General features: G+C 48.5%; 1 protein-coding gene across 6 annotated transcripts in view; it reads right to left on the minus strand.

Moving 5' to 3' along the window:
• The window catches only part of SLC4A11 (solute carrier family 4 member 11), a 136,874-nt gene that overhangs the window by 46,564 nt on the left and 62,990 nt on the right, over window positions 1-27,320 (minus strand). For 5 of the 6 annotated variants that reach the window (XM_064151183.1, XM_064151186.1, XM_064151185.1 and 2 more), the window contains exons 3-7: window positions 22,719-22,871; window positions 13,706-13,752; window positions 9,698-9,929; window positions 9,042-9,104; window positions 8,419-8,500 (exon numbers count right to left, since the gene is read on the minus strand). In XM_064151183.1, coding sequence (XP_064007253.1) covers window positions 8,419-8,500; window positions 9,042-9,104; window positions 9,698-9,929; window positions 13,706-13,752; window positions 22,719-22,871 — 577 coding nt within the window. The remainder of the gene's footprint in view (window positions 1-8,418; window positions 8,501-9,041; window positions 9,105-9,697; window positions 9,930-13,705; window positions 13,753-22,718; window positions 22,872-27,320) is intronic. The other variant, XM_064151184.1, reaches the window with a different exon arrangement.

Below are 27,320 nucleotides of genomic sequence, written 5' to 3' on the forward strand. Positions count from 1 at the left end.
ACATATAAATATGAACCTGTAGACAGAAGTTCTGCTTCCCAAAGCATTCACCAATAGAAATACTGAAGATTGGATGAGGCACTTAGTGCCATGGTCTAGTTGACTGGCTAGGGCTGGGTGATAGGTTGGACTGGATGATCTTGGAGGTCTCTTCCAACCTGGTTGATTCTACGACTCTAAGTGCTTTTGGAAACATGAGGGTGAGATGCCAAAGGAACACATTTCCACTTCTTTGGCCTCAGGCAGATTTCTCTGTTTGGTTTTCCCTCTCTGCTCTTCAGTGTTATTTTTCCCCTTTCTATCACAGAAACCAAGCTGACCTCCTCACTCCAGATTTGCAGAGGCTGTTGCAGACAGGATTGCTGCCCTGAGGAAAACCCTTGGCTGCAATCCAGTCAGTCCTGCTGGGCTGTTTGACTCCCACAACTGACTAGCAACAAATTGTCTGAAATAATCACAGAGATCATCTTTGGGAGCCATGAAAGACCAGGTCTTTGTCCACCTCAGGATAAACAGAACTGTGACCTCAGTAACCATTATTTTTCTTGCTGGGAAACTAAAAAAAAGCAGCAGATTGGCTTGGTGCAGTGCAAGAGGTTAGCAGGCTCTCTTGTTCCCACTAAAGCCACCTACTGCTCAGCTCTTCAGGAAAGCACTGGTGAAATATCTATGCAGAGTTTGCCAGTGACACTGAAAGAGATCTGGAAGTGTGTTCTCCTATCCCAGAGTGATTTTTTCCCCCCTCTTCTTTTCTGGTTCAAAGTCACTTTGACTGCTTGCCCCCACTTATTCACCTGGCATCTAGTGATAGCCTTTGTCTCCCTTAACTTCTCTTCCATAACTCTAGCCCATTTCTTTCCTTTTAACCTGTATTCTCACACTCTGAAGGTTGCTTCAGCAACAGCTCCTCGGGATCTTTGGCTGGAGATGTACCAGTCAAAAGCACATGAGATTTTTCTATTAAGTTCTTAATAACATGCACGCAAAAAAGAAGTCCCACCACCAACAAATGAAAGCTCACCAAACCCACCAATATTTCAACCTGCTCCACACATGAGAGCTCTGCTCCCCTAGCTCTGTATGTGAAGACACCTTGGGAAACGACCTGCTCTGCAATGCAGCAGTTGAAGGCCTCTCGTTCTTCTGCAGCATCTTTCTTCCTAGAGTGCCAGGGTTACATTTCAGCTCACCTCCCAGCCCATGCTTTCCAGAAATCACAGTCCTGCCAACAGTGCCAGGCCACTTCAGCTCAGGAGCTTCTGGGGTGTGCTGGAGACACCTTGGCTCTGACAGCCTGCTCTTTGTTATTAGCTCATGTTCACACACAAGCTAATTCTCTTGCCAGCCATGCCAAAAGCCTTCTGGTTCTCTATGTCAGGAGCCTGCTGCTTCCTTACCTTCAGGCACTGGGAGCTGTGCATGAGGAGGATCTCACAGCACTTGGACGACACAGAGCACATTCACGAGACACCAAGAACCCCACTGCCATCACTGTTCTCTTTTGAAGCAGTTTTACCCACAGTGCTGAAACTTGAGAACTCTTACACATAGAATCAACCAGATTGGAAAAGACCTCCAAGATCATCCACTCCAACCTATCACCCAGCCCTAGCCAATCAACCAGACCATGGCACTAAGTGCCCCATCCAGTCTTATCTTTAACACCTCCAGGGATGGTGACTCCATCTCTCTGGGCAGCCCATTCCAATGCCAATCACTCTTTCTGTGAAGAACTTCCTCCTAACATCCAGCCTAGACCTCCCCTGGCACAACTTGAGACTGTGTCCCCTCGTTCTGTCACTGGGTGCCTGGGACAAGAGACCAACCCCACCTGGCTACAGTCTCCCTTCAGGTAGTTGTAGACAGCAATGAGGTCACCCCTGAGCCTCCTCTTCTGCAGGCTGCACACTCCCAGCTCCCTTGGCCTCTCCTCACAAGGCTGTGTTCCAGGCCCCTCACCAGCTTCATCACCCTTCTCTGGACACATTCCAGTGCCTCAACATCTCTCTTGAATTGAGGATCCCAGAATTGGTCACAGTACACAAGGTGTGGCCTGACCAGTATCGAGGACAGGGGCAGAATAACCTCCCTGGTCCTGCTGCAACTTATGACAGAGTTTCTTCCAGCTCTTCTGAAAAAAAAAGCTCTGTGGACAGTGCCACATGCACCTGAATGCCAGGACCGCCTGCATCAGTGTGGATCACTACAGAATTCCCAATCTAATGTAGGTCAATTCTACGGACACAATTTAAATCAAAAATACCTTTAAAAACCGTGCTGCACTGGGTTAGTGAGAGCAAACCAGAATGAAATCAGATTTCAGGTGGTGCCACAGAGATGGTCTGATGCACCATCATTGCACCTGATGTACACAGCATTGCTGCTTGGTGGGAAGAAAAAGTGCCTTTGTGTAGAACTCATCTGCACCTGCACTAAGGCTGGTCTTGCTCTGTTACATAGAATCAGAGTCATTTAGGTTGGAAAAGACCTTTCAGATCTAGCCAAATCATTCTCCCAGCACTGTCAGGTCACCACCAAACCACATCCCTCAGTGTCACATCTATACAGCTTTGAAACTCCCCCAGAGTTGGGGACTCCACCACTGCCGTGGCAGCCTGGTCCAGGGCTTGACAACCTAATGGGGGAAGAAATTGTTCCTCACATCTAACCTAAACCTCCCCTGTTGCAACTTGAGGCCGTTTCCTCTTGTCCTGTCACTTCTTACTTGGGAGAAGAAACCAACCCTTGCCTGGTTCCAACCTTTCAAGTAACTGGAAAGTGAGGTCTCCCCTGAGCCTTCTTTTCTCCAAGCTGAACAGCAGCAATTCCCTCAGCAGCTCCTCACCAGACTTGTGCTCTAGACTCTTGGCCAGCTTCACTGCCCTTCCTGGACACACTGCCCCACCTTGGTGTCCTTTTCACAGGACAAAGTAGAACACCACCAGTGGTGGTTCAGTATTTTCAGCACAAGTCCAAGCAACTCTTTCCAGCTCTCGAGGTTTTCTTTACATTTCAGCCATTACTCAAATCCTATTCCCTAGTGTAGTTCCTAGAGCTTCCACTTTTGTTTCCACTCCAGAATCCAGATACAAATCTAATGCAAAACAAAACCACAGCCCCTAGACTTGTGCAAATATTTGTAAGGGACTCACACAAATAAAAGTTATTTGGTTCACACAGAGAATTCCCAAGTTGTACAAGTCTGCAGGTAAAGCTCAGCACAGTTGAGGCCAAGCGAGTCACTCTGGAAATGAAAGGAGTTTTTTCAAGTAGCACTCAAGTAAGTTTCTACTAAGAGAAAAAAAAAAACTAAAATTGAAGGGTAAATAGCCAAGGCTCCAAAAAACCTGAGAACCAGCAAGATATTTTCAGCTGACTCTAAATCAACCCCAGTTTGGCCAGAGCCTCCAAGTTCCCTTTTGGTTTGAGTTTGAGCTAAACTTGATTCTCTTTTGGTTTGGCCAGAAAGCTGAAAAATCTTTTTCACCCAGCATTAGTCAGAGAAGGAAATGCTGGGCTATGATTTAATAAGATGCCAGGTTGTGTTCTCAGCAATTTTATCTTGATCCCTCAATAAGTGAGCTCATAAAATGGGCAAATAAATCCTAGCGCACATTCCTGCTTTGCTGTCCTCCCCTCTCCAGGCTGTGCATCCAGTGGTGACAAACGTGGCACTGGGGTGGCAAAAACTAGCTGTGCTCCACTGATACACCAAGTCACACATGCTGCTGGTCTGCCACACACCCCAGATTCTGTCCCAGCAACAGCACAGTTCTCAACCAAACCATAGAGCCCCAAGAAAAACAGAAACCCTCTTTAAAGAAGGCAAGACAGGAAGCTAACCCAGAAACAAATTATCCCCTACAGTAAGCACCAGTGCCTGGCAGAGGTAATAAACTGGCCAGCCTTTTCCTGTCCCCATGCAGAACAACAATGACACTTTTTGTCCTCATCCACTGGCAAATAAACCTTCCTCTGCAGAGCAGCTCCAGGCACAAGCTTTCATAAACCAGAATCTGCAAGTGAGGAATGAAGCTGTGACCAGCAAAGGCAGCTCACCCGCAGCTTGGCACAAGGCTGCTCCACCAACAAAAGCACTCCAAGCTGGAAATCATCTTGACTGGTAAATGCACTTTGCTGGGCTCCAGGAAGGCTCATGCGCTCTGGCAGTTAATCTCTCCAGGGGTAAGCATTTCCTACAAGTCAGTGCATAAGAAGGCATCTTCTTGTATATGTGCTGCAGGCACTGCAATGAGTCATCCTGCTCCTCAGCAGCTCCCCTTTGGAAACCACTGCCCGGTCAAAGGTATGAATTTGAGAGCTCCTCTTCATAACAGCACCTGCAGGAGCTTCAGCTCTCCACAGTAACCTGGGACAGACTGATGAGGGTGGCTATAGGCACTCCAGTTTCTTGAACACAAAGAGTACTTGAGAGATGATGCTTGCAGATCTTGTTTATGAGGCTCCAAAGCTTGTATTATTCTTTAGAGGAATGCTTGTTTTAAACAGCTGGACTCCATTTCCCACAGCATTCCATTTTGCTCTTGGAAAGAAGGGGTACTCTCCTGAGGAGCACACAGGAACTAGAGCAGCCTCAGCTGAAATATACTCAACAGCTAAATCACAAGCAAGGTGGCTTTTCTATAGACCCCCAAACCTCTGAATCTGGGTAAATCCTTAGAACAGCAGAAGAGGCTTTGCAATGTCTTTGTTGAGAGCGCCACAGCAATGCATCGCTCAGCCATCAGTTACACATCTCAGAAGTCACTACTCTTAACTTTGGCTGCTTGAAGAGCATTCTTGCTTGATATCCAAAACCACCTCATACCACCTGCTTTTGAAAGGCTGCCTGGGTTTGTCAGAGTTCAAACCACTAAGCCACTCTGCTTGCAGAGAGGCCTTCTCTCTGCTTTGCCCTTGGAACAGCTCTAGTGGATCAGTCGAAGGCACTGAAAGAAGTCCTTCACCCATCCATGTGCCCCACCAAGGCAGCCAAAGGAAACGGCTCTACAACTACTCAATCCAGGCCAAGAAGCAGCTTGCTTTCATGGTTCAAGGACTCAGCTGTGGAAGAAAGCATTATCTACCCCCCTGGAAAGAATGTAGGCTGAAGTTAGGCCTGGGGAATTCCACTCAGCTCTGAGAGCATTTGTTCAGTAATCGACACAGCTGGGGTTTCTCCTAGGAGGACATCAGGGAGAGAAATCCACCAGAAGTCAGCCAACAATTACTTGAACATCCTTAATGTCAGGTGTCCTTCGCTCCAAGAGACCAAAAAATAAAGAAAAAGAAAAGAAAAGAGGGTATTTGCATCCCTATCTGTCAGACAGTGAAAAAAGCAACTGGGTGTGGTAGAACTGGGACTGTGAAGACGGTCACTTCACATGCTCTGCACTGCTTCCTTGGGATTTCAAGCTACAAAACTGTGCAACATCAAACAAAACCAGCTCTCACAAGGGCTTCTTTTCCATCTTTCCTGATGTAGACATGCAAGGCATCCAGTTTCATTCCTCCCAGTTCCGGACCATGGCAAGTTTATGTGGTTCAAGTGGAACTGAGCACTCTCCTAGCAGTACATCTACCTGCTGCAGGGATACCAAAGCACCTCCCTAAGCTCCTGCTAACAGCAGATCTTCCTTATGCTAAATCACTGACCAAATCTGAGAGCAGTTCAGCACTCCCCTTTCTGGGATGAGTCTGGCCAGCCCTCATCCCATGTTCTCAGGTGAAGTAAGCAATCATCAATTTCACAGTGAAGCAACAGGAGACCTCTAAGCCAGTTTGTGCCTTGCCGCTCTGGAAAATATTATGAACAGGTGAAAGAAAGAGCTATGACCATGGCTTCTAACACATGAGACTGTGTTCTTGACTGATGAAAGTGATCTGCAACTCTGAAGATTTGCCTTCCAGTTAGAAATTCATCACACACAAACACCTAGCAACCTTCATCCCTCTAGAGCTGGAGGATATGGTTAGAGAGGCACGCACTACTGCGCTACTCTTGGCTATGCAGAATCCTAATGAAGGACTCCCAAGGTTTCCAGAAGCTTATGCACCCTGGTAGGGATTCAGCAAGATCAGGTTTGAGGCATTCTTGACAGTAAAAGACCCAAGGCCTAGTGTCAGTGAGAAGCCAGGTTTTTCCTGGATTTCAGTGGAACATCCAAACCTTGACAGGTTCCATTTCTCTCTGGTTTGTGCTGTCACATGGCTGATCCATACAGCACCATCTGACCTTGCTGGCAGTTCAACAGACTTAGAGCTGACAGGAGAGTACCAATCCCAGGAGAAACAGAATAGCAATTTCACTCTGGGTCTTCCCCACTGCTCTTTCTAGTGAAGGTAAGTCGGAGGAGGAAGAGAATCAGCCAGGAATGCTCCTCTGCAGCCAGGCTCTGCACAACCCAGTGAAATCCTACACAAGCTTTTTCCTTCTGGCTCTAAGGTAACTTCAGCTTCAATACTTCCCCTCAAAATCAGTGCAGAAGCAACACTACTAAAACCATCTCTCTGAGCTGCTCTTCCTAGTTAATTAATGCTGTCATCATCCTCCAGCTTCTCTCTTCCACTAGGAACCCAAAAACCTGAACGTGTGCAAAAGCCAGCAGTGCTAACTTCAGATTTACCAACGACTACAGACTAGATGGAAGGATAAAGGGCAGCAGATACCTTAAAAGTTCTCCCCACTCGTATGGAAAACTTTTAATCAACAAATTCCTTTTACTTCAGAGTTTTAGAAGCAGTTTTGCAATTTGACTTCAAGAAAAATGTAAGGTCTAAAAATATGGTTCAGAGTCTGTTGCACAATAGCTACAGCAGAAATACAGGGCAGTAATTAGATAATTACAGTTAATAACTCATCACTGCTTTCCCACCACTTTCCTCTCCCTCTTCAGAGTAACGAAAGGAAGAAACAAAGGAAGTTTTGCACAAGACTCCTTCAGGCTGTAAGCTCATTTTCCCATCACGTCTTGCCATGGAAGCCAGCATTACTCACGGGGAGGCATCTAAAGTTTTGGCACACATTGAGGCTCAACCTGCCCTTTGCTGTTTCATACACAATCACAGCACTGGTATCATGACTTCTACAAGTGCTTTGTTAATAAGAGACTCTCCAAAGCCCCCTATGGAGCTATCTCACATGGCACAGTAGCAGCTTCCACCCTCCCTCCCTACAGCATGCAGAGGGGAGAAAACTGCTCTAAAGCCCCCATGAGTAGTGCAGAAAGATGATTCCACTGCACAGACTCATGTCCTGGGTGGAAGCTGCTCTGCACATGCCAGGCCCAAAAGTAGAGCTGGCAGCAGCACAGGTAGCACAGGCATCCTCCAGCTCACTTACATTGCAGAGTATAGCCCTGATATGCAGAGTGACCACATCTGTCTCTTTCACAAGAGATCAGAAATAAGGGGAGTGGGGAGGTGTGTGTTATTTGTTGGTGTTTCTTTGGATGTTATCTTTAAAAGTTAATCTATTTCCAAGGCAGAATACTGAAGACTTTTTCCAGCCATAACCAGAGGGCAGGAGCAGAACTGCTAGTAGAAAGCAAGCTGCTGTGACAGTTGTCCTAGCAAACGGGCTGTGAGGGCTAAAATGCGGGCGCATACCCGAGCCTTTAGGCACCTATCCAGCATATCCTAGTAATTTCTTCAGCCATTCACCTATTTCTTGACAGCTTGACTTAGAGACTGAATAGGCATAAAGCACAAGACAATGGTCAAATCACATTGCTCTGGCTGGCTCAGTGACTCAGGGTCTGGCTTTCTGTGAAGGGACAGTTTGGCTCACCCAACATGCTTGACTTGGAGTAATTTCAAAACCCAGTTTTGGTCAAGTGGAAGCTGGGGTGAAATCAGCAAGTCTCACATCCCAGATGGCAGAGTCCTTACTGTCTGAAGGGCCTGCTTCAACGCTTAACAGTGTTGACAGTCAGCCTCCCAAGTAACTGTCAGAAAGTTTACCAGTGTCTGAATAGTGTTGGCATTTCTGCCTTCAGTTTGGAGCTATAAAGTTTAAATGTTTTCAAAGGCCTTAAGAAATCCTTTGGTCCAAATTCCCAGACTTTGGCAGGCAAAACAGCCAACGAACAAGTTTGTCCCTTTCAGAAGTTCCTCTTCTTAACATTTCCCAGTAATTAGTATTATCCTCTGACTTGGATTCCCCCCCTCCCAACATTCCTAGCTTACTAGCACCAGATCTCAATAGCATCCAAGAGCTTCATGTCTTGTAAAGACATGGTCATCTTGGCCCAGGCTACTGGTTGGCCATCTGCAAGGAGAAGCAGCTCACTGCTGAGACCAGGATGGATGGAGATAGCATCACCACCTTCACTCAAAAGCACACATTCTGAACACCTGCAGAAGAAGTTGTAAGTTTTGTGCAGTTTTGGATTCTGCTGATCTAACCCAGGTACTTACATGATACAGAGCCAGGACTGCTGATACTGCACCCCTGTGACAGTTGCTGTGACCCCTTGAATTGTATCTGATAAGAGGTGAACTAGGAAAAGAAGAGAGGGAAACATTAGAGGCTGCCCGTGTTTGGTTCACAACTGCAAATGAGATTTCCTTTCAAGTGGAAGCTGAGTACTAACTCCACATATATTTATTTGCACAGTGAAGTGATGCAAGGGTGGGGTATGACAACAGAGAAAGATGGAAACATGTCTCCTGGTCCTTTTGACTTTTGTCCTTTAACTGTTCCCAGCTTGGAAAGGCAGCTGTTTCCTCCTCCCAGCATCCACCTACTGCAGCATTAGGTTATTAGATCAGCACTACTCAACGCACACACAGACAGGACTGGAAGAGACAGCATCTTCCCAATCCCTTGCCTCCTCTCCCCCTCTTCCTAATTAACACTCTCACAGTATTTTATGGCACTGCTCCATTTGTCTTTACTGGCAGAAAGGCTAAATTAAAGAGATTAGGAATGCAAAGCTCTAAGACAGGTAGCAAGAAGTAACCAAAGCATGACCATGCTTACTACATGCTCAGGACTTCACATATCTGTTAAACAAATTCACTCAGGCTGTGACAGTTACATTTGAGGTGCGATGTGCACGTTTGTGTATTCATTCCTGCTGGCTCTGACACATCATGGGTGCCTACAGAGAAACAATGCTTAGTTAGGCTCCTTCACATCTTGGGCCTAAAAGTAGCTTTAGACTATGCTACAACATTGCCCATAACAACAGGTGACAAATGAGCTGACAGCATTGGCTAGGGCTGCCCAGCTGAGGCTTTGAGGGAAAACAAAGTGCCTCTGGTCCCTTCCAGTGGGCAAAGGCTCAGCCCTCCCCAATTAATTGCTCATCTAAAGTGGGCAAAATTCCCCAGCCTGTGTGAATTCAGATGGAGAACCACAAGGCAAAAGAGCCACTTCTGATGAAACACTGGCAAGCGTCTCTTCGCTGAAGAGCATCAGAGACTTGGCTGTGGCCAAGCACACCTAACGGGTCTGAAGGGACAGCAGAATGGAGTGCTGAGGACTGCTCATCCCAGAGAACACCACGATGAAGCAGGGACATAAAACCCCTGGAGAGGCGAGACCCTTCAGTCTGAGTGACAGGGAACAATCACCCCCCAGTATCGCATGCAACACGCAAGTCTGGGGACCGCACGGCAGTGCTCAACGTGCCAGCGATGGACAGGATGACAACAGGAACCCTCAGGCAAAAGCAAATCAAAGGCTGGTTACCGTTCCCTTCCCGAGGGGTCCCTGAATCCGTGAATAAAGTGCTCATGATTTTTTCAAAGTTGCAGCTTGGCTCCATGTTCTCAGGGTCTTCAGCAAAATGTTTCAGCATCTCCCGAAGAACATCATCCAAGGAGGTGGCCGCTTCATCGAGGATGATGCTGGCTCTGGCCAGGAACCCATCCAGGTCTCGGTGAGCTCTGACTTCCTCCTCAAAATTCTTTAATTTCAGGTACTGTGGTAAGAAGAGCTCAGTGTTAGACAGGTGGATGCATTGCCCAACAGCAGAGGCCTAGGACCTGTCTCCTTCACAAGCAGGTTTGCTGCTCACTCAACCAATGATCCTAGAAGCACTTTGACCGCTGAGATCTCCTACCAGAAAAGGCATTTCATGCCTTGATGGTTTGCATTTTCAAGGCTTCTCTTAAGAGTGTCTGTAGCTGAATAAAGGAGGGGGGTTGCCTAGGATAAAGCACAGCAATTTGCCTAAAAGCAAGAACGCTTAAGGTAGCATTTAGCACCCACTTCAGGTTTAAATAATTCAAGAGCTCTGCAAAAACGTGGGAAAAGTTATCTGGAACAAAAAACTGAGCTGAGCAGCATGAAAAATCAGCAGCATGCAGCTCAGTGCGACAGTTGATCTCAAACTTGAAACCATCTCTGCCCAGGGCTCCCAAGTGGAGAGTCTGTGTCGGGAGACAAGGAACGTCACCCAGCTCACTGCCTATTTATTGACTCCTCAAAGATTTCTGCTGCTCTCATTCTCCCAAGGAAGTTTTCTTCCTTTGTCCATAACATTTACAATCAAAGCAGGACAAGGGGCAGATGCTGCCAAAGAGGCTGACACTGCCTCAGCTGTTTGCCGGTTCCCTCAGCTGTCCCAGACTTGCTGGCCTTGAGATGGAAGAGACAGCCACACTCTATTAGAGCCTTAACTCTTTGTATTTATCAGCTGACAAGTTCTTCCATAGAACAATCGAGCTTCAAATGAGTTGTTCCCACTCCACTCTCCTGGGAAATCCACAGAGTCAGCACTCACAGGACTGGCCAAGGAGAACTGACAACCCTGTTCTCTCCTTCAACAGCTTAAGGCTAGGAGAGGAAGTGGCAATTGCACTTTGTTGTAGGACCTTCTTTCCAACAGGAAACCAGCCAAGCTTCAACTCCTGACATTGAGGAACAGATTGTCAAGGTATGCTTATGTCCACAGCTGCCCCTGAGCCCAGCGAGAGGCAAGCTCTGGATTGCCTTTACAAATCTGACACCCGGTTGCCTCTACAGACCTGGGCACGCTCTTCCCAGGGCTGCAGGACTACCCCAGCACCTGACTCAGATTGAGATCCTCTCACATGCCCTCTCTACGTTTTCCATTTACAGTCTAGACACGGAAAAATGCTAACATCTCACTAATTACTGTAATTATCACACCAACTATCAAGTTGTCAGTGCCTATCCACTGCAATTAGCACTGTTTTACTTTGCATCAATCATTTCTTACACAGCATCCATGAGAGGGAGGATTCTCTGAAGGATTTCATCTCCCCACCCTCAAGGCTTTGTTGCCATCTGCTCTTAGGAGACAGTGACACAGCTATGTTACAGCTCCACCTAAAAGGGATCACAACTACAAGCTGACAAGTCAGTGTTAAATTGTCACTGCCTGAAAGCAGGTTCAAACACCTCTCATCGTCTGCAACAGCAGTGCTCGTGTGGGCACCATATGACCAGCAGCCACCTCCCAAAGGTGACTTTTCAGGTTGCCTGGTGTGCAGAGTCCAACCTAGGATGCACGTTTGGTCAGCAAAGAGGCCAAATGACCTAGACAGGATTGAACAAGGTATAGGAGGTACCCATAGAGGTATGAGGAAGGTTAATAACACCAGAAGTGCTAAAGAGCTTTCAAAAAAGCCTAAGTGGCTTCACAGCTCCAACTTCTCCTACATATAAGCAGCCACCAGAAGTAGAACAACAGCAGAAGAAAGGTGAGGGATAGCTGAGGGACAGGAGAGACAAATCATAGGCATTCAGAACACAGCTATTATCTGCCCACATCATCCCAATCAACACTGGGCCTCCCCCTAGCTGTGCATGATAGAAACATTTTCTGATGGCAGGGCAGTACTGTCCCCAGCTTCCTGCAAGGATTCGGCTCCAGCTCTGCCACAGGCTTCAGGCAATGCCTCGGGTAAACAATTTTCTATGCCTCAATCCTGTTTTATTCCACAGCTCCTGATCTTTTTATAGGAAAGAGCAGTGGTGTTCATCCTTATCATCACTTCCATAACACTGGGGCAGAGAAGCACATTAAACACCACAAGGCAGCTGGCCACTGTAAAAGGAGATAAACATGCAGCTCCCAGAGACAAACCAGAACCAAATTATTGGAAGGACTGGCACAGGGACACCTCTGAGACAGCTGAAAGAGCTGCTCCTGTCAGGACACCCAGCGGCTTCAGGACACATTGACTGCTCCTTCCCAAAACACTTTTAGCCAGATAGTCAGGTCACACCAGGATACTTGATGCTGGGAACTGTAGGTGCAAAATTTCCACTTGTCCTGCCTGGAGGCAAGAGCTGGCAATAATCTTTCCTCAAGCTTTGCTTAAAGCATGCTCTCTCTGTGCTATTTGTTGCGCAACAGCACACCAAAACGCTTGAGCATGAACTATGGGCCAAGAAAGCAGCAACTCCACAGCTCTGAAAGGGAAGAATAAAACAGAAGAGACACTTCTGTGCTTGCAGCTTCCAACTACTACTTATCAAAGGCAGATCCTGCATTTGGGCTTAGAATTTGCACTTGAGGTGATTAAGTTCTTAGGTTACTTTCAGTCAAGTGTCTATGACTTGGAGAACTTTGGCATTTGGATCGGACAAGACAAATTATTGACACAGACATTCCCATTCCTGAGCACAGTAATAGCTTATTTTAACTTCCATGACTTCATATCAGCCAACATTTACATTTTTGGTGGTGCTGGGTTTGTTTTGACGGGTTTTGGTGGCTTTCATTTTTATGGTTTGTTTCTTGGGGCTTTGCATGTGTTTATTTTTCTTAACCCACAGGGAGGATTCCTTCTTAAGCTATTACACATTTTCCTTCCCTGCTAATTCAGCCTGCTCAAATAGCTTTCCAGGATTTGAACTGTGTCAGAGGCCTAAAGCAAAGCAGAGCTAAAGAACTCTCTGGGAATCCCCACGAAGCCCCCAAGGCTGGTACACAGGTTTCAGAACCCGAGTTACAACCTGCAATATAGACCGAGATGAGTGACACCACAAGTCTTGGAGTAGCCAGCTGGCCCCTCCACCCAGCAGATGAGGCAAGCACCAAGACAAATCGAAGCACTCTGAGTCTCAGCCTCCCAGCCCAAGACTGCAGGGGGCATGAAGCATCAGCCCATTTCCTCTCTGCATGCTTTCTGTGTACTCTCACAGCCAGAAGTCTGCACAGCTACAGCACAGGAGGGGGGCAGTTGTGTTCTCATCTTATCACTACTGAGTTACTGTCTTAAGAGCAAGTGTAAACTAAGCCTTGTTTCCTGATCATCCTCCTAGACCACGTGTTTCCAGGGAATTCCCTCCTGCTGAACCTCGTGCAGGCAGCTCTGATTAGCAGGAATAAACAGGAAACCAAATCACAGCAATGTCTATTGGGTGTTTCTGCTTTCGGCTCCAGAGGAGCTGAGCAGCCTGAATCTCTATGGTGTGTCCTTGGATCCCTTCGTAGGCAGCTGCAGAAGAGAAAGTGATGGATGAATGTGTCAACAGATTGTCTGGGAAAAAAAGAAGTGGAACAAGAGAATTTCACAGAGATTGTTTGGAGAACAAGCAGCATGTGGCGTTTTAAGTTCAAAGACAGATTAATTCAAACGAGGAAGCATTAATATGCTTTCTATTTAGGCAAGAAAAAAGCGAGACCCCAAACACCTTCCCACATCCACAGTGTTTCAGGATCTTTTTCTGTCTTCTAGATGATCAAAAAAGTACTAAATTGATCAGAGCATCCCAACTTACCTTCCTTGATGTGTGCAGTAACACGCAGCCAGCACTTTCATTTTCAGCTGCAAAGGGGATTTAAAAGAAGACATAAAATCAGTTTTGCTATGGCAGGTACCCGAGAGGCAGCAGGCTCAGCACAGGTGCACTATTGGCTCCTTGAGATCTCTTGAGAGAAGCAGAGATTCAATTTTTACAGCACTTCCCATTTTGGAAGTGTAAACCAAGCACAGAGGCAGCCTTTGGCATCATCCGACCAGCTGGGGCTTGTTTTGTTTCCAGATTCCCTATGTGTTTTTACTTTTCATTTCTCCCCTTTCTCCCTCCCAGAAAAATCTAACTCTAATCCTTTAGGTAATAATTTAATTCACTGCATGGCTGTTTGATAGATTGAGGCTAAGATTGCATGAGTCACGCTCATCTGGAAACCACTCCTGGCATGGTTTAGCAGTCACCACTAAGAGCCTGGCACTCGCATGGGAGGAGGATGCAGCGATCACACCGAGTGGCTGGAGATGGGCACAGCAGTGTCCAGTCAGCTCCCCACGCTGCTCCCTGACCCTCACTGCACAGCTCAGCCTTCTCAGGCAACACAACTGCTGCTTACAGGTAGGAAATGTCATTTCATGCGCAGCTAAGACACAGGAAAGGGGGTACCCAGGAAGTTCCCAGCTCAAACTTTCAAGTCCCAACATTAACATCTTCTTTGGTCATTTATCAAGTGACTTTTTTAGGTATAAGCTTAAAATAAACAAACAAGCAAAACTCAGTTGTTTTCACACAAGTCTGCTCCAGACCACCTGCTCCTCTGGAGTGCCAACTGCAGCACAGGCAGGGTCTGCGTCTCACAGCATCGTGCAGCTGCAAAAAACCTTTCAGATCGTCAAGTCCAGTTGGTACTCCTCCTCCTGAAGTCCTCATCTTCAAACCCTCCAAAAAGCCCACAAGACTGAGCTGCTACCAAAATGATGTCTGAAGCACATGAGTGCTTTTCATTCAAATAAGCCTAATGACAGCACGGAAAAAAACTACTGAAGACCAAAAGGCTTTCCAGAGGCCAAGCTATGGAAAAGTACAGAGATCTAACATGGAGCTACAGCTACTACAAATGAGGCTTTTGCATTCTTTCCAGATCTGGACTTCCAAATTCTAACCTGTAAGATTTGCTGCACACATTTCACAGAGTCACCTTCATTCCCAGCCTCAAGTGGGTTTTGCACCTGGGAAGCTACTTCAACTAAAACCATTCCTCATCAAACAGGAGCTCAGGTTATATCTGTGCTAGGGTTAAAAGGCTACATGTCCCAGCTGGGAGCAGAGCTGACTGCAGCAGGGGGCAAGGATTGCCTTTATCTCCCACTAAACAGGATGGTTGAAAGGCTTCTCCCAAAGTTCACTGGAATGCTGCAGATGTGATTAAAAGCATCACTTAAATAGACAAGCCTACTGGTGCTGCAGTCCCAATTATTACTGCTTGTGACATCTTTTGGAAAACACAAGCTGTTTCATCTAAAAAATGCTATTTATTATTAAAAAGCAAGCACCCAAATAAACCAGAAACATCAAGCCTTTTCCCCAGGCACTTGCATTTGTAGTTCTCCAATGCTCACTTACTCCATTTACAGCCTAATTACACATGCAGAAGTATGCTGGAAGATTTGGGAGCCATAAATATTCATTGAGGAGAAAATATGTTTTGGTTTTTCTGCTCTTGCAAGAAGTGGTTCTAGAGGGACAAAAAATCCCCACAAGCCTGAACAATAGCCGAACAAGCATGTGCTCAGAAGTGATCTGCATATCTGCTGTGTGTCCTCATGGGTGCCAGCACACAACAGAACCCCGCGCTGGCCTTTTCTCATGCAGCACCTCTCGGTCCCTCTCCTCCGTTCCAAGCATGCATCAATCTTCTCTAACAGCTCTCAGAGGTACTCCTCTCCAATGAGCACCAAGTGCTGCTTAGTCAGCATAAATGAAAACATCTAATGACATCTGCTGGACCAAGACTACAAACCGCTCAAAAAAGCTGTTCTGGGTACAGAGGCGATGCCTCCTTCACCATTTCATCCAAGCAACAAAACAGCCTTGATTCAGTGAAAGGAGATACCTGGATACGGTAATCCCAGTCCTGGGCTGTTAGAGGTCCTCTGGGGGGCTTTAACATTACTCAGAGGCAGGTACAAATTTACTAGAACATAGAAAATGAGAGGGAGGAAAAACACACAAAGACTTGCTGAGCACTCTTCTGCCTGGCTTGTGAACCACCATTTGCTTTCTGCAGGAGGAGCCACCAGGCACTGCCACGTAAAACCCTGCATAAGATTGTCTACAACAACCATCAGGAGATCTCTGTTTGGGGCTACAAAATGATTAGGGGACTGCAACAACTCGAGGGCAGATGAAGAGAATTGTGTCACTTTAACCCCAGAGAGAAGACTAAGGCGAGATCCCATAAATGCTCATAACCACATGAGGTGAGTATAAAGGGTGACAAGGCTGCTCCTTCTTCAGTGGTGCCCAGCGACAGCACATGGGGCAACGGGCACAAGGAGGAACTTCTTTAAGAGTGGTGGAGCACTGGAACAGAGAGATGAAGTCTCTGGAGACATAAAAAAACCTGCCTGGATGTGTTTCTGTGTGACCTCCTCCAGGTAAGCCTGCCTTGCAAGGTGGATTGAACTCAATCTCCAGAGATCCCATTCCAGTCCCTGCCCTTTAGCTTGGCTAAAGCCCAAGTCTAGCCACTGCCAGCCTGCCACACACTTTTTCTTCCTTCACAACCCTATTGCTGCTTCCTTCCAGTTACAGAGCTAAAAGGATGCAGCACCCTTGACCCTTGCAGCTCCATGGGTGAACACTTCACAGGGACAATGCCGATACAGAAAACCATGGATTCACCCTCTGCTGACCAGGAGTCACCACCAGGGGTAATAACTAGATTTCACACCCCAGCACCAGGATTAAGTGTACTACAACAGCAACAGGAGGTCAGGGCCACGTCAAACGTTCCTGGCTACTTTTGTGGTCCTCCCTGCAGGCTCCAGGAGTCTCTTTTGGGTAAGCCAGCTAGTCACAGGCATTATTGTCTGTGTCTACACAAGGTTAACAGAGAGCTGCCAGAGGGGATGCCCTTATCTGTTAGGCTGGGCTCCAGGTTCTGCCCAGGGGAAACCCAGACAGTCAGCATCGCATCCCCAACATCCCCTGGCAGGCAGATCAAGGCAGCATGGGGCCGGGCACTCCAGCAGGCACGCACACAACCCTGCCCACCGCCTGCCAGTGCTGGACTGATGATGCTGGCCCCACATTGGCACGTTCAGTGCCCTGCCAGGGTACTAGGTCATGCCTCTCTGGACTTCTGAGGATTGTCTAGCCCAACTCCCTTCCTAAAGCAGGGTCATCCACAGCAGGTCACATGAGACCACATCCAACAACCTCTCTGGGCAACTTGCTTGAGGTCCCAGCACTCTCATGTTTAGGTGGAACCTCCTGGGTTCTAGTTTGTGCCCATTGCCCCTTGTCCTGTCAGTGGGCACCACTGACAAGAGTCTGGCCACACTCTCTTGCACTCTGCCCTCCAGCTCTTGCTGAGCATTGCTCAGATCCCTCTGGGGCTGCTCTTCTCCTGGCTCAACAGCCCCAAGGCTCTCAGCCTTTGCTCCTCACAGAGATGCTCCAGGCCTCTCAGCATCTTTGTAGTCTCTGCTGGACTCTCTTCAGTAGTTCCCTGTCTATCAAACTGGGAAGCCCAGAACTGGACCCAGTACTTCAGAAATGGCCTCCTTAGGGTAAAGCAGAAGGAGAGAAGAACCTCCCTCAACTTGCTGGCCACACTTCTTATGCACCCCAGGAGACCATTAGCCTTCTTGGTCACATGGGTACTCTGCTAGCTCACAGTTAACCTATTCACCAGCCCCTCTGGGGCTGCTCTTCTCCAGGCTCAACAGCCCCAGGGCTCTCAGCCTTTGTTCCTCTCAGAGATGTTCCAGGCCCCTCAGCACCTTTGTAGCCTCAGCTGGACACTCTCCAGTAGTTCCTTTTCTTGAACTGGGGAGCCCAGAACTGGACACAGTATCTTGCCTGTTGCAGGGGAACTGTAAAGAGGCAGACAGCAGAGATTGATTTGGACTCTTGTACAGAGACAGGGAGTAAATGAGAGTGCTGAGCCTTGTCTCAGCCCCAACTCCTCAGACATGCAGCACTACAAAATCTTTTTTCCTTTGTTTCTAAAAAGGGGCAATAGATTTTGTCAGTATGTTTGAGACAAGGGAAAAGGTGGGTTTTTACCAGGTCAATGGGGCAAGGGAGCTGAAAATCCCAGGAGAAGCTGCCCCAAAGCAAACCCAAGGTGAAGCACCTAAAAGAGCAATCGCTGCCTTCGTGCTGAACCGCCCACACTACCCCCCCTCACCTCCCTTGGCTGAAAGCACCTCTTTGAAAACACCCTCATCAGGAAACTCAGAGGGAGGCCATCTCCCCACACACACAATTGGTGTATCCACTTTCCATTAGAGGATAGGAAGCTTTGGGAGCCCAACATCCCACACTGACATCAAGCTGCTAAAACAGGAGTTATCAGATGGAACGCGTGGGTCAGCATTGTGCCTCCAGACATAAAAAGGACCTTGGTATTAATGTGAGGAAATGTGACTATTGTGTGCAGAATGATACCCATTCAGGCCCAGACCACTTGTCTCTGGACACTGCTCTCTCTGGAATATCCTTGGCGCCAGCATCCAGCATTTCTCCTCGTCCTCTTCAAGAGAAAAGTCATCTGGGCAGGGGCTGCGCCAGGGCTTGGATGTCTCTGCTCCGCCGTGAGCAGCGGCGGCCCCGCACGTGCGTGCCCCTGGAGAGGAGGACAGGAAACTCTTGATTCCTCCTATCTAGGAATGATCAATTGTCCTGAGGGTGGAACAGGTTTGAGTTTCTCGTGGAGCATAAATTGTGTTCCGTTATTTCCCCCACACGCCCCAAAGCCACATCCTGCTCTCTGATTGGCTTCCAGCCGCCACCATCAGGGTTGGACTTCTTCTCCCAAGAACTGCTCCGGGGAGCTCTCTCCACAGCTAAAACCTCCAGTCTGAGCATCAGATGTAAAGCAGAACCGCACACCGCAGCTACAGCTCCACAAATCTCTAACAGACTGAGCCCAAATTCAGGAGAAAATCCTGCACAAAACCCGCTTACTGCAGTCTGGGGAAGGGCAGATTGAAATTGCCTTAGCACTTCAAGCTGCACGGACATGGTTCCAAGTCTTGTTTTAAAACCCAAAGGTGCAAGGATGAGGTCCAAACAATGAAAACTTTAGCCTGGCTGATCTCATCAGCTTGGCAGACCTCTTAGAGCAGTCAGTGTGGGTATGGCTTTGCCAGACCCCCTGCAGCAAGCGAGCCTTGCATTGCTTGTCCACCCAAACCAAGCTGCTGCGTTCACTCACAGAGATGGCCTCCCCCTGCACACCAAACCCATCAATGCTCCTCACCCTCTCTGGCACCAGTTCACAGGGAAGAGAACATCAAGCAGGACTTTCCACCTGCAGCAGAGGAAAGGTAACATGCCTGTGGTGGGGATTTCTCTGATCTCAGGCAAGAGTGTCAGAGAAAATAAGCCCCATTCAGAACAGGAATGCTCTACTGACTCCTGCGAAAACATACACAGCAGGGTTCAGACCTAGCATCTGACTCGTGCATGTTTCTGTGACTTCAAGATGTTTGTTTGGAGACTGAAGCTTTGTTCTGATCTTCCCCTTGAAATGCAGATGCCAAATGTAAAGGCATCTAGCTTCACATAGAGACCCTACAGTCATGCTGGAGCTACCAGTGATCATCAGTCTTGCCGCAGACTCCAAACTAAGAGATGAAACAATGCAACACTCAGGAAAAATGACCTAAGTGTCAGGGTTGATAAGTATTTTAGTGCTGAGGACTCTGTCACTGCCCTGGGCAGCCTGGTCCAGGGATTGGCAACCCTTTGGGGGAAGAACTGTTTCTTATGCCCAACATAAACCTCCCCCAGCCTAGCCCTACGCTAAGGCAGGCACCAACCTCACAGCAGCTTACCAATAAAGGTCCTCAGAAGGAGAGAATTCAGACACCACATTCAGCCAAGTGACAGAACTGTGTGACCCTAACAGGCACACAGAGACTCTCAGGTATCACAGCAGCTACTTATCTTGTTTCAAGTCACCTTAGAAGTCTCTCCTGTTGGCAGTTAAGGAAGCATCTGTTAAGCAGCAAGATCATCTGACACTGAGGAACAAATCAACGCAGGCAGCACTAGAGAGTGCGTTTTGCAGAAGGTGGCCCATGCTCATCCCTCTCCTGGCAGGAAGCAACTGCTCATGCCCCAGTACAGCTTTCAACGGGCTGCACGACACGAGAGAGGACTGCCGAGACTCTGGCACAGGGAAACCTTCCAGCTCCAAAGCCTCACCCAGCTTGGAGAAAGCAGAAGAGAGACAGAAAGACTAGAGCTGCTTTTGCCCTGTATTTAAAAAGCACTGGAGGAGCTTGTTGGATTCTATTGCACTGGCTGCCTTAGAGGCTGAAAATGGGTGTCTGGGGGACACCTTGCATTGCCTGGACAAAGCCTGCCTTTATTTTTCCTTCACTTCCCCTCCTTTTCAGCTCATCTTGCCAGAAACAAGCACTATAGATGCTCAGCTCCAGCACAGTTGCAGGAACATAAAGCCTGAGCATAAAAATTAAATGTGCAGAGAGCAACAGCAGTGCAAAGGCACTTCTGAAGGGTCCCCTTGCAGAACTGGAGGAGCAGTTCACCTCAAACATGCATCAGCCATGGCAGAGCTCACCCTCACTTCTGCAGGGAGCTTGGTACAAGGGTGTTTTTTTCACAGCAGCCTGGGCTACTTTTGTTAGGTGAGCTCCAGGGGCACATCTCAGCCAGCTTCACCCATCTGAGAAATCAGCTCTTCCAGGGGCATCAGCCATGGCCTCTGCAGCCAGGGACTGAACTAGTGTGTCTAAAACCACTCTGGAAGGCACTTCAGTAAAATCACCCGTGAGGAAGAGCTGACAGCCATGATGACTCAAGCACCTGGAGCCTGAGGAATTCTATGCTGGATAGAGAAGAGTGTGGATTTTGGCTACCTGTACTGCTTTGATGTTCTCAAGGGAAAGAATAAAAACACCTATCCTTAATGAAGGTCTGGATGTTCGTTCTGCCTGAAGCCCACTAAAAAAAACCCACATCCTGGCATTTAAAAGGGGACTCCAGCACACCAGAAAACCGTTTTTCCTTAAAAATCCTAAACATCTCAACTGAAGAAAAGGGATGCAACTAACACCACTACCACAAACAGCAGTGCTTGAGGGAAATAAGGAGACCTTTTTTGTCCTGTTTTGAATGAAAGGGAAACACTCATAAAAAGCCTAGGAGGACACATAAGGAAAATCAGCTTCTTCAGATGCAGAAGAATCTGCAGTGCTCACATTCCTCATCCCCAAACAATGCACCCCACGGCGTAAAGCCCAGACTGGTCCTAGCAGAGTACAGTTCCCCTTAAATCTTTCAATTAAGATGGCATTTGTAAAATTGCAAATGCCTGAAGACTGCTGGGTATTGTTCCTGAGTTGAAGCCTCTTGCTCTGATTAAAAAAGCTGACTACTAGACAGTCAAGCAGAGCTCTGGGCAGTGCCCACTTTGCAACACTCCAATCATTACTTGCTATAGATCAATTGGGATCTAAAGAAAATTCAGAATAAACTTAGAATACTCTCCCACAGTGTGAAGGCAGGAATAGTCCAAAGCCCTTGGCATTTCATCCCCAAAACAGTGCCCACACTGTTCAAAAAGCTGCTAGGATGAAACCCAGGCTGCATTTTCTTAAGCACATAGCAGAAGGCCCAGGTTTTGCTAGCCCTCCTCCATCATTTTGCATATACCTTACAGAGGATGTTTAAATAGTGTGCTGGAGGAAAAAGCAATCTCTAGAGCAATCTGGGAATTGTACTCCTCAGCAGCGAGCATTTTGGATAGCTGCACAATTGCTGTTAGCTAGGCTGTTTGGAAGTCCCCTGCATCATGCTCCTCAGGTTGGGCAAAGTCTCTAAAGGGCACTGGCTTGGCAGGCAGCAGGCAAGAAGCACAGCATGGGGCAGACATCCCTCTGCAAGACAACTGCACAGTTGTCTCCTTTGTGGCCACTAAATGCCACCCCTCAGAGCTGACACGGACCTTTTGGTGGTGGGTTTATCCCCAGTGCCACGTAGCCCCTTGAGTAGAAACACACACAGTCCTCCTCTGCATGAAGCTGCCTTGAAGCAGACACAGGTCCTGCTGCAGCATATCTGGGGGAACCTGACCCTTGGGCTCTCACTTGGAGCAAGTAGTTTGTATTGATAAACAGAGTATGACACACATCAGCAGAGGCAGCTGTGGGGGCCTGACCTTCATCAGAGACACCCAACAAGCTGCTTCTCTTCTCGTTATTGCCACCTGCCTCTACACAGCAAGCGTAGATTGCTCACCCCTAGCCAGGATGATGAAACCCAAGAGAAGACATCCCCCAGCCCCAAATGTCCCTTCACACTCTTTCTCCTCTTACTGGCTGCTGCAAAGAGCAGTGACTGACCTGGGGGATCCATGTCTTTGACCAACCTCATGCACTTCAATTAAACTATTTAAGAAGAAGTTATGTGAAAAAGCCCTTGGGAAGCCCCAGAGGCAGGTTTGAACTATCTACGGTGATGACACATACCAAAAATCCCTATTCCTCCCTAGAAATGGCTCTCCTCCAGCAGCAGCAAGAGCAAGGTCTCAGGCCCCAAACTGGAGGCCTTTTCAAGGGAAAAAGTGGGGAAAAGGAGTCAGGATGCTTCATGTGCATGGCTGGAAACCTTGGCAGTCAGGCTTGGAATCACGGGATGCTGCGGCTGAAAGGAAGCTCCAGACATCATCTAGTCCAATCCCTCTGCCAGAGCAGGGTCCCCCAGGCTTTCCTGCAATGGCTGTGCAGCTGCTCAGCAAGGAACAGGCACAGCTGGCAGCCCTGTCCTGGGCAACACTCACCAGTGGCACTGGGCGGCACCTCCAGGTTGACGTTGACGAAGAAGCGGATGCTGTCCCCTGAGACGATGGAGGAGTTCACGGCGTCAAAGAGCTCCTCGCCCCCTGTCTCCTCCTTGGCCTCGCAGCCATCGTCCGTGTCGCACTTGAGGTACCCTGCAAGGAGACAGAAGAGCTCAGCAGGGTGGCACCGGCCTGCGTCTGCCAGGCTAGGGCATACCCACCGACTGCAGCTGCCGAGGGCTGCATCAGCAGCACCTGGGGCCTGGCACAGCCTTCTCTTAAATCCTCCTCTAGTAAGGGGCCAAAGTCAGAAACAATCAGCTCCAGGCCACCTATGGTTGGTTGGCCTCAGATGTGTCCAAAAGGCTGCTCTGGAGCCTGCTCAGTGGTGTGAGCAGCAGAACCGAGCCAGCGCCTCGCTCCTCAGATACAGCCAGGGTGGGCACTCTGACTGGAAGCCATAAGAACACCAAACAACGATCCAGAAGGGAGAGCTGCAGCACAGCCCCAGCCCACCCTAAACCCAGCACTCGGCAGCTCAAGCCACCGGCAGCTGAGCTGCATCACTTTGCCATCCAGCAACTTGAAACTGAGGGAGGGGGTAAAAAGAGAAAAAGCAAAGGTTTCCAAGGAGACACTTGATATGGACAGCCTGACCCACAGCTCCCTACAGGGCAGAGGAGCAGGTCACAGGAGCTGGCTGCACTGAGAAGGAGAGACGAGTTTCTTAATTACAGTAGAAGCCTCCTCAGCCCTAAGCAGCTCTGAGCTGAAGCCAGCCTGGCTGAACTGCAAGCTGCTCACTGCAACCTTCCCTTACAGCACAGCTGGAGGACTCCTGGGGTGCACTTGTGCACCATGTTTAATTAGGAGAATTAGGGACATCATAGAACATCAGTTTGTACATTACCAGGATTATTCAGCAACTTCTACCCATCTCCTGACCAGCCTTTTAGGGCTAATTTGAAGCAAGAGGGATATATTTCATTAGCTTGCTTTAGACAGATGAAAAGGGTGAGCTTCAGGGAAAGGGTTTGAGTGGAAACTAAAATATTGATGACTTCTAAAGCCTGGTACAAGTGAACGCAAAGGCAGCAGCAGCTGGAAGCAGCAGAGGTGGGCGCAGGGCTCTAAGCAGACAGCTCTCCAGGGCAGACAACAAGCCCCAGGCAGGGAGGCCACAAAGAGGAACTTGGTGACACAGGACAGGGGCTGCAGTGCTTCCTGCCACAAGTGGTGGTCCCAAGTGGTCAGCATCTCCCCAGGAAGGCTGCAAGGGCCTTAAGCCTTCAGGTGACTTCTGAGCTGCTGTCTGAGGCACAGGAGACCTGGCAAAACAGCTCACATTATGTATCCTCATGATCTCTGCCTCCAACTACCTACTTGATAGGAATAAATGTGGGATGGCACTATCAGAACTGTTCTGAAGCCCTCGAAAAGGACCCAAGGTGCTGCTGTCCCATCCAGACCACCAGAAAGGCAGAAACTTGTTCAGAGGCAGACAGAAAAAAAGTGAGGTAAGGAAAGTACAGGAAACACCTGAACACAACACCCAAAGCATCATGGCACTGTGGACACCACCAGGTATGAGACAGCTGCACAAGTGCTGGGAGATGTGTCAGGACTGAGGAGCAGCCTGTGTCCTAGGGGAACAGACACCACAGGCTGGGGTGCCTGTTGGCATCCGCAGTGCTGTGAAGCCCGACCCTAACACAGTGCCAGACTTGGAGTCTGTTTCTTCCAAAATGCATGATGGACACCAAAACCTCTCCTCAGCAAAGCACAGCACCCACCTGGGTGCCAGCAGAGCTTGGGACAGCCTTGCAAAAACAAAAAATCAGCCTGGGGTAAGCTCAAAACCCTGATCTTGACCTTCCCCCTCAGTCATATCTCAGTCACGCAGCCCCAAGGAAATTGTTAGCACAGGTCTGTGCTTCTGCATCCTTCCCACTTTGTGGGTCAGATGGGAAGCACACAGGGGGAAGATGATTCAAGCAGACAGCTCTGAGAACATGATTGAGGTTTCCCCCACTGTCCTAATGCCATTCAGAAACAGATGAGTAAGAGCCAAGAAAGGGAGGCTATTTGTTCACCCTCGAAGCCTACTGAAACCAGCTGGGCAAGAGCAAGGGCTGGAAACAGGAGCGAAGCAGCACAGGAGCTGAAAAGAAGGGCAAGGGTGGAGTAGGACCAGAGGGTTGGGCAGAGGTCAGCAAGGACTCTGGCAAGGGAAGTATCCTCTGTTCCTCCCTCTTCAGGGGAGGAAAGAGCAGAACAAAAGGCAGCCTCGCCTCACGTCCCTGGGGCAAGGGACGGACAAAACATGCAGCTTGCAAATAATCCCAATCCTGGGCCATACAGGAACTGCACTCCCGGGCAGGTGTCTGCTTTGTCACTGAACTACCTCAAAGCTTCAAACCACTCCTGTTTTGAATCCCTCAGCTATTAGTCTGCCAGGCATTTCAAAACACAAGCAACTTACACCTGTCAAATAAGGGTTATCTGGAGGCAAGAAGAGCTGTGTGCATGGCAGATGCACCTTCCCTTTTTGCAGAGCATGGCTCAGTAGCTGCCTCCGGCCCTGGCAGCTGTTTCCCCCCCACTGGCTGATCATCACCAAGTGCCATCCCCACTGTTTGAAGGGCAGCAGATGCCACAAGCCACAGGAGAAGCTGTTCAGCTCCACTGGAAGTTTGATTGGTGTTTTGCAGAAGTTGAGAGCAGGATCTGATGTGGCTGCTGCACAAGTCACGGAAACACGGATCAGTTTTCCATGTGGACACAGTCTCAGTGACACCTACAGCCTCTGTGGTGCATCCTGTCCACTCCACCTTATCACTGCAAACTGCCACCTCCATATGAAGGCAGCATTTGCTGAAGGGCCAGGAGCTCCATGACACGGTGAGTCAGATCTCTGAGCACAGGAAGTGTCACTTCAGTCTGAAATATGGTCTAAAAGTGCCAGAGAAAATAAATTGTGCTGAGTAGGAGGCCAGAGTCAGGAACTGAGTTCAGCCTGCCTGAAAGATGAGGGCAGCCCTCCTGCAGCTTAAAGAACACTTTGTGGTAAGCATGATACCCCCAGTCCATCCTGCAGCACTCACTTCATAGCAAAGATAGATGGAAAAGCATGAGAAGTGCTCAAGGCCAGAGACAGAAGGAACTGTCCAGTGCTGCTGAAGCAAAACCCACTCATCATCCCCTGCAGCATCTGTAGCTATAAGCAGCAGATGCTACAGAATCATTTAGGTTGGAAAGGACCTTCAAGATTGAGTCCAACCATTAACCCAGCACTGCCAAAGCCACCACTCCCTTGGCACTGCATCCATGTGGCTTTCAAATCTCCACCAGGGATGGTGGCTCCACCATTTTCCTGAGTAGTCTGTTCCAGGGCTTGACAACCCTTTCAGGGAATAACTTTTCCCTTGACCCCAAGTTTTTCTATACTTTCTGCCCCTCATGTGCAACCTGAAAAGAAGCCACCCTCCCATTTTATGCAAGTGCTAGGAAAACAAATACACACACCCCCAGCCCAAAACCCAACCAACAAAGGAGTTTCTCTATGCATCCCTCTGTAAAACATCAACCTTCCCCCTGCAACTCATTCCTGGCCAAGGCTTGCTTTCCTCCAGCATCTCACTATCCACCCCCAGCCTTCTCTTCTTACTCTCATATCTCAGATGTACTTCAGCTGCCTGGTCCTGGTGCTCTCAACCCTCTCAACTCTGCCGAGGCACTTGCCCTGCAGCTATTTTGCTTTTGAGATGAGTTTTGAGCCCAAGGCTCTGTTGAGAAAAGCTGAGCTGCAGCAGTCAGAGGTGGCATTACCTTTCCTACCACTGCTTTGGAGGCACTCGGCAGCTGCACCTAGGGTAATAAAGTCAGCAGAGCAGTAGTCTGCAGGAGGCACAACTGCAGTCACATAACAGACGTTCCCTAGAGGAGTCTGATCGCTCCATGGGAGCAGTTCTCACAGCCCAGGGGCTGAACACCTCTCCAGGAAAGCCAAAACTGTAATCAGCAGACTCAAACTTCCAGCTACATGTCTATTATCATCATCTTATGTCCCAGATGAGGAAACATGCTCCAGCATAACCCCTCAGTTATGCTAAAGCAAAAGCAATGGTGGCATTTTAAAACAAACATCTCCATGCATGCAGGCCAAGCCAGAGCTTAGGAGTGCAAACACATCTACCCACTCATTACTGCAGAGTCAGCTTGGCACAGCAAGCCAGACAAAACATCTAAGGAGGAGTTCTGGGGGAAGCTGGGTCATTTTTCCTGCTAGCATTAGCTAGATGTTGCCCAGCTCCAGACATGTGCAAGCCACTCATTTTCAGGCAGACATACTGCTGCTGTTTTATTAGGAGTTGCAGGGACAAAGGTGTGCACTTATGGAGCTAGATTAGCAGGGCAGAAGAGAATCACAGTCCCCAGTGGCAGGATAACTTGAGGCCCCAGAGCTACCTGCATCCACTTTCTCTGAAGAGCCACAGGTCAAATACAGAAAGACATGAGAAGCAATAACACCCTACAGTCAATAGCTTTAAAAAGGAAGGAGGCATCAACTGGGACATGAAGTCCTCAGCACAAGACAGACAT

This window comes from Pogoniulus pusillus, chromosome 11 (genome assembly GCF_015220805.1).
Source record: "Pogoniulus pusillus isolate bPogPus1 chromosome 11, bPogPus1.pri, whole genome shotgun sequence".
NCBI lineage: Eukaryota > Metazoa > Chordata > Aves > Piciformes > Lybiidae > Pogoniulus > Pogoniulus pusillus.